General features: G+C 49.3%; 1 protein-coding gene across 3 annotated transcripts in view; it reads right to left on the minus strand.

Moving 5' to 3' along the window:
• The window catches only part of LOC141051292 (interferon-induced protein with tetratricopeptide repeats 5-like), a 28,951-nt gene extending 22,064 nt beyond the window's left edge, over positions 1–6,887 (minus strand). The window contains exon 1 of one of the 3 annotated variants that reach the window (XM_073548182.1): positions 6,781–6,887. In XM_073548182.1, the coding sequence (XP_073404283.1) occupies positions 6,781–6,785 (5 nt within the window). In that variant the 5' untranslated portion in view covers positions 6,786–6,887. Of the gene's footprint in view, positions 1–1,372; positions 2,233–2,258; positions 2,376–6,780 lie in introns of those variants that run through there. The other 2 variants (XM_073548184.1, XM_073548183.1) reach the window with 2 other exon arrangements.
• Positions 6,888–7,119: the final 232 nt, after the last annotated feature.

The raw sequence follows: 7,119 nt of genomic DNA on the forward strand, positions 1-7,119 counted from the left end.
GACCCTAAAAAACCAAAAGTCGCTCAACTCTACTTGTGAGGCTTCATCTCTACTCTACGCTAATTTAGCTATCATATGTAATGCTATTTGTACAAACTCTGTCTTCCCACACTGCTTCATCCTTGGAAGTACTGGAACCTGAACCTCATCCCTACGTGCATCTGCCTTCGGAAAACCCCATCTCCAATACTGAAAACATCAGGCCATCTTTCAGAAGTTTCTACTTTCTTCTCTCTGTGAACTCAACAATTGTTAGCTGGCATACTGACTCAGAGAAGGGGTCCACCAACAGACCGCCAAAGGCTCTTACTATAAGTCGCCGACCTCTCCAGAACACATCTTTTCTTTTGAGTACGCCATCATATACGTTTACTTTGCAATCACAGGTAAGCTACAGATCCTACCATCAGAAGTGCCATGACCATGTTACCAATCCCAGATCATTTCATTTCAGCCACTGCATTAGCTAGTTACAATTGCAGGCGAGATCGCTGATTTTGTGATGCCACAGCGATCTCGCCAGCGAGATCGCTGTGTGTGATGGGGATCAGCGACTGGCCCCCCTGCCGGGTATCGCTGATCATGCTCGATAGTCCTGGGCCATTTTTTGATCGCTGGTCTCCCGCTGGCCAGCGCGCATCGCTGCGTGTGGCAGCAGGAGACCAATGATCAGTGACGCTGGTTTCCAATGTAAACATCAGGTATCTAAGAGCCGCGTGGCTTAGATACCCGATGTTTAAATTGGAAACCAGCTTGCTCGCTGGTTCTGATCGCTGGAGGGGCTCTCTTTATGACAGCTCACCAGCGATCAGCCAAATTACATGACCCAGCGCTCCCATCCATGTCGGATCGTTGGTGAGATCGCTGGGACGTCGTTATGTGTAACGGAGCCTTTACCTGCGAAGGTAACCTTATCCTCTTGGGCCTCTTGGTTGCACTAATGATATGTCCACTCCTGGTATTGACCTGGGTCACCCCGCGGCTCGCCCAGGGCAGTGGGGTACTCGGTACCGGGCCGGTGCATGGGGGATGGTGTGTAACAGCAGCGGTGACCCGGTCCGTGGCCCTGGGTGCCCAATATCAATGGCGGTGATGTTAAAGGTGGTTAGAGTTTATTAGAATAGTTTGTGATGCCACCCGTGGTATTTGGCAAGTATGGTGTTAGGCCAACGCTGCATACAGATCCACTGGGACTGATGGTGTGGTGCAGCAGAGATGGTATAGCTCCCCACAGGTGGAGCTGTAGTCCCAGGGCAGTGTAGGTGTAATGGATGAGAAGAGGTGCAGGATGGTGTAGATGTTGTTACCCAGGTATAGCGGTGCGGGAATAACCGGAGGACACCAGAGTATGCGGTTCCAAAGCTTTACTCACTGTTTGCAGTTCACACAACTGCCTGCCTCCGTACTGTGTTCTCCAGGTCAGGGCTCCAGCCAACCTCCAGGCAGGATAGGATTCTCCCTTCCACACTCCGTCAATATGTACCTTCGCTGAACGACTCCTCAAATGCGCCTTTAGGTGCGAAGCACTCCAGTACTTAGTTACCCTGGAATGCCTCTCTCTAGGTGTTCCCAGTCTCTACTTGTATGACAGACAGCTGTAGCCTACTTTGGGGACTCCTCGCCTGAGTCCCGGCTCTCTATCCGTTTCGCTGTTGTGTCCAAAGTCTATGGTGGGAGCAAGGCGTTAGCGGCTCACTACTCCTCCCGTGTCTGTTGCCGGATATAAAGATCCAATCAACCTTGGGGACGGGGCCCCGGCCTTTGCGCTTTCTGGACTGGAAGGGTTCTCTCTCTTTCTCAACCTTCTTCCCACCGTCCTCCTCTTCTCCTTCGTTCCGATCTGTTCTATCTCTCTCTTATGGAGTCTGTAGTCTTCAGTCTACGTCTCTTTCTCCTTCTCTTCCTTCCCTGAGGAGCTCGTTCCACTAAGACCAGTCCTCAGCCTCTCCTGACTGACTGCCTTCCTCCTCCTTGAGCTCCCCTTAAGGCTGACCTGCTATCAGCCTGCTCTCTTCTCTCAGACCCTCGTCTGACTGACCTCCTCTGGGTCTCCCCCCAGACTGACCTGAAATCCTACACTTTCCCTCTCCTTTTGTATCATCACACTCCACCCGCCTCCCAGCACATCTCGTGTTATGAAGCAGGGTTCCATGAGGGGTGCTCTGCTAACCCCCAGCCTGAAGCTGTTAGGTGGCCCCACTGAACTATCCTGTGTGTGGAATGCAGGTGTGGAGCATGGTCAGGAGTTTCCACCTTACCTGGATGGTGGGGCACTACACCTCAGGAAAAGGTGCAGTACCTCTGTGGCGACTGAAGCCTCAGGGGCGCCACATACCCCCCGTTAAACACAGCACATCCACGGGCTGCAAGACAACAAAAGTACAATACAGGAACACACAAAGTTTTAAATGCTGTTTAACAATACTTATCTAATCTTCCTAGTATAGGAGGCACATTTCTTAAACGTTACAAACAGGCTAACTTCCTATCTTAATATCAAAAAGTTACTTAAGTGCAATTCTCAATTCAAAGTGCTATACTCCACACATTCTCTTTATTACATTTTCTATCAATTATTCTCTTTTTCTTTCTCTCTACTACTACTGCTACTGGACGCAAGACACTGACCATCTACTCTTGGCCTGTCACCTGTTACTTGCAATTCTTCAATCTTTATTCAATTCTCACATTCTATCTCAAAATTTCCTAAGTCTCTGTATCAAAATATTCTATAAAAGACATTTACTTTTCATAAGGCATAACATTATCAAATACGTTATCAATAAAACATTCAAAATTCTTGTAAGGTGCTAAACACTGCTCCCAGCCGGGATTTCTTGAAGTGTCCCTTGAGGTAGACATCATTCTTTATCTTTGCAAAGAGTCTTTGTGTAACCATTATCTTCACAAAGAGGCTACATATGCAAATCCAAGAAACGGGCACCTAAAGAGGTGCAAACGATTTACAAGTACAGTTCTGGATCATACAGCGTTCATGATCTCCACAGTTCCATTATAGAAAATGCTGCAAAAACAGGGCAACAAGGGTGCTACCGGAAAAACATGATAGCAAAATAGAAAGGCACAACTGGTGCAAACAAGACCCTCCTGGGTAATGAGAAATTTTGTAGATTGTTGTAATCAGCGACTACCAGACTCAAGGTAGTCATTGGCAATCCGCAGGTACTCCTCCAAGCTATAAAGGTGCTGGACCATGCGCGCCTGCTCCAGCCGTACCCTTCTTAGTAACGCCCTTCTCCACTTCCCCATCTCCGTCTGACTAGGGCCCCCAGCGGACTCTTCCAACTGCCCCATTTCCAGTTGCAGCAAGTCCGCCTCAGACGACGTGAGCTCAAAGGGTAACCCATTAGGAGGGTCGGGATAGATACCTGGTGCCTCCTGGCGGTGCAATCTTGGCTCTGGTGCAGGCGTAGTGGCAGCGGGTGCAGGCCGGCACGACACCGGGGAGGGTGGTAGATCTACCGGCGGCTCTGGATCCGCGGGGGTCGCTGTAGGAACCTACGCAGCCGCGCCGGGTCCAAGTGGGAGTTCCTCTTCCTCCGCTTCAGCTTCCTGGGCTGTGTGGAACTCCTCCGGTGGTGCCGGCAGGGAGGGAGCAAGGCACGCTGTCGGTGATCTAGCAGCAGCAGTATGTCCCTTTAGGTCTGCCCAGAGAAGGTCTGGTGCAGCAGCGGCAGGTACCGGTGGAGAAGGTACCGCTGGTGTAGGCCCCGACGGGGCGCGCTGCCAGCTCAGTGTTTCCAAGGCCTCCCGCCTCAGCTGCAGACGGGTTGCCAATTCGGCTACTTCGGCTTCTAGTAGTTGTCAGTCCATGTCGGAGTTCGGGTTGGAGCCGTCAGCCATGGCGCCGGGGGTTTGCACTTCCCCGCGCTCCTCAGGCCTCCTTCCCTTACTCTCCAAAATGGCATTCTGGCGTTCTTCTCCTTGCTCCACCCTTCTGCTCGCCACTGGCTTTCTCTGCCTCTCCTTCCGTGGGCGGCGTCTTCTTCCCGCGTCTCCATACCAAGCCAGTATACAAACCCCTCGGGGGGGTGGGCCATGCATCTGTCACATAGTAATTCAGACAGGGACGGCACAAGACTCTTCACGGTCTTTTCTTAGGACCTCCCATCTCTTCACGCCCTTCTTCTCCGCGCCAGCGGCCATTTCTAATGTCCATTTTACAGTCTATTAAATTTAGTCTTCTGCACATTTTCAAAAATTGTAAATCCAAGGCACACAGAACCCGATGGCATCGGGCTTCGTCATCCTGTTCGTGACGCCAAAAATTGGGTCGCCCCGCGGCTCGCCCAGGGCAGTGGGGTACTCAGTACCGGGCCGGTGCACGGGGGATGGTGTGTCACAGCAGCGGTGACCCGGTCCGTGGCCCTGGGCGCCCAATATCAATGGCGGTGATGTTAAAGGTGTTTAGAGTTTATTAGAATAGTTTGTGACGCCACCCGTGGTATTTGGCAAGTATGGTGTTAGGCCAACGCTGCATACAGAGCCACTGGGACTGATGGTGTGGTGCAGCAGAGATGGTATAGCTCCCCACAGGTGGAGCTGTACTACCAGGGCAGTGTAGGTGCAATGGATGTGGAGAGGCGCAGGATGGTGTAGATGTTGTTACCCAGGTATAGCAGTGCAGGAATAACTGGAGGACACCAGAGTATGCGGTTCCAAAGCTTTACTCACTGTTTGCAGTTCACACAACTGCCTGCCTCCGTACTGTGTTCTCCAGGTCAGGGCTCCAGCCAACCTCCATGCAGGATAGGATTCTCCCTTCCACACTCTGTCAATATGTACCTTCACTGAACGACTCCTCAAATGCGCCTTTAGGTGCGACGCACTCCAGTACTTAGTTACCCTGGAATGCCTCTCTCTAGGTGTTCCCAGTCTCTACTTGTATGACAGACAGCTGTAGCCTACTTCGGAGACTCCTCTCCTGAGTCCCGGCTCTCTATCCGTTTCGCTGTTGTGTCCAAAGTCTATGGTGGGAGCAAGGCGTTAGCGGCTCACTACTCCTCCGGTGTCTGTTGCCGGATTTAAAGATCCAATCAACCTCGGGACCGGGCCCCGGCCTTTGCGCTTTCTGGACTGGAAGGGTTCTCTCTCTTTCTCAACCTTCTTCCCACCGTCCTTCTCTTCTCCTTCGTTCCGATCTGTTCTATCTCTCTCTTATGGAGTCTGTAGTCTTCAGTCTACGTCTCTTTCTCCTTCTCTTCCTTCCCTGAGGAGCTCGTTCCACTAAGACCAGTCCTCAGCCTCTCCTGACTGACTGCCTTCCTCCGCCTTGAGCTCCTCTCAGGCTGACCTGCTGTCAGCCTGCTCTCTTCTCTCAGACCCTCGTCTGACTGACCTCCTCTGGGTCTCCCCCCAGACTGACCTGAAATCCTACACTTTCCCTCTACTTTTGTATCATCACACTCCACCCGCCTCCCAGCACATCTCGTGTTACGAAGCAGGGTTCCACGAGGGGTGCTCAGCTAACCCCCAGCCTGAAGCTGTAAGGTGGCCCCACTGAACTATCCTGTGTGTGGAATGCAGGTGTGGAGCGTGGTCAGGAGTTCCCACCTTACCTGGATGGTGGGGCCCTACACCTTAGGAGAAGGTGCAGTACCTCTGTGGCGACTGAAGCCTCAGGGGCGCCACAGACCCATAGAATAAAGTTAACATTTGATTTTTACCACATAATCAATGGTATATAAAACTCAATACAAAAAAGGGGTGATGTTTCTGTTTTAGGCATGTTTCACACTTCAGTTTTTTTGTGTCAGTTAAAATCCGCCAAAATGGATCCGTTGCTAACTGATGTGAACGGATGCCACCGGACTGTTTATTTGACGGATCCGTTGAATGAAGAATTTTAAAGGAACCGCAGCCCAGGAGGGGGGAGAGAGAGAGAGAGGGGGAGAGAGAATTTTTACCGCCCGCCAGAAAGGATTTCAGGGTTAAATTTCCGGCTGACTTCCTTCCTCCGGGCATGCGCAATGTAAAATGCGGATCCTGCAGCAAAAAAAAAGTTGCAGGGTCCGTCCAGGCATGTCGGCGGACGCAAAAAATTTGGCGGATCCGCAAAAAAACGGATCCAACGGATGGCCATCCGTCAAGATCCGCCGGTAATGCAACTCAATTGGGAAAAAACGGATCCGCAAAAAAAAAAAATGGCGGATTTTTTTTAAAAAATGGCGGATTTTGACTGATGGTCAAAAATGGAAGTGTGAAACAGGCCTTATCCATTTCACCTCACAATTATTTGTTGTTGTTTTTTTCAATTTTTCAGTATAATATATCTTAAATAAAATGGTTTAATATATAAATAAATAATAAATATGCCCTCTTATGGCTATGACGACACAAATATATAAACAAGGTTATGGCTTTTGGACAGTAGTGATAAAAAAAGAAAAAAAAGAAACAAAAAAAGATGGACGCAGCTCGGAGGGATTAAATGTAATCAGACTAGCGCCTAACTTCTGCTTTCCACATTCCATAAATATAAAGGGCAGGTGATTCCTAACAGTCCACTGTCACTGATCTGCAATTTCTTGCATAATGTAGTTTTTTTTAAACAGAAAACCTATTCTCCGCTAACCTAGACACAAGCTCTATAATCATTCCATGAGGCTGAACACAGAAATCGTCCAAATATGATCACTAATAATTAACATTGAATCAAATTAAGTAAAATATAAAGCACAATTCTATTAGCATTTCATTAACCTACGGCATCTTAGGGGTTAATAAACAAAACATTTAGGGAAGTGTGAAAGTATTTACCTCATTCTGTTTATTGTCTCTGTGAACTGAAGAGGAAGCTTTCCTTTTGCAATGAAGGGATTCTGCTCTCTGAAAGCCTGATGGTTCGTGGATAGGAGATCAATGTGACTGGTAGGAGGAGGAGAGAAGGGAGAAACGAAACTGCTCTGTGTCAGAAATAGAAACTGAGGTTATTCCGCAAAGACTGGAAACCAAACCTAAACTGACAGTGGTGAGGGTGCTCATTCTTGGGGTATGTTCCCACGTAGTTTTTAGTCTCTGTGGATTTTGTAGAGAAAACCACAGGAAATCCGCAGGACAAAGTGCTGCGGTTTTTCTGCGGATTATCTGCGTTTTTTC

Source organism: Dendrobates tinctorius, unplaced genomic scaffold, assembly GCF_039654945.1.
Source record: "Dendrobates tinctorius isolate UK_male_01 unplaced genomic scaffold, ASM3965494v1 ptg000156l, whole genome shotgun sequence".
In the NCBI taxonomy this organism is placed as follows: domain Eukaryota; kingdom Metazoa; phylum Chordata; class Amphibia; order Anura; family Dendrobatidae; genus Dendrobates; species Dendrobates tinctorius.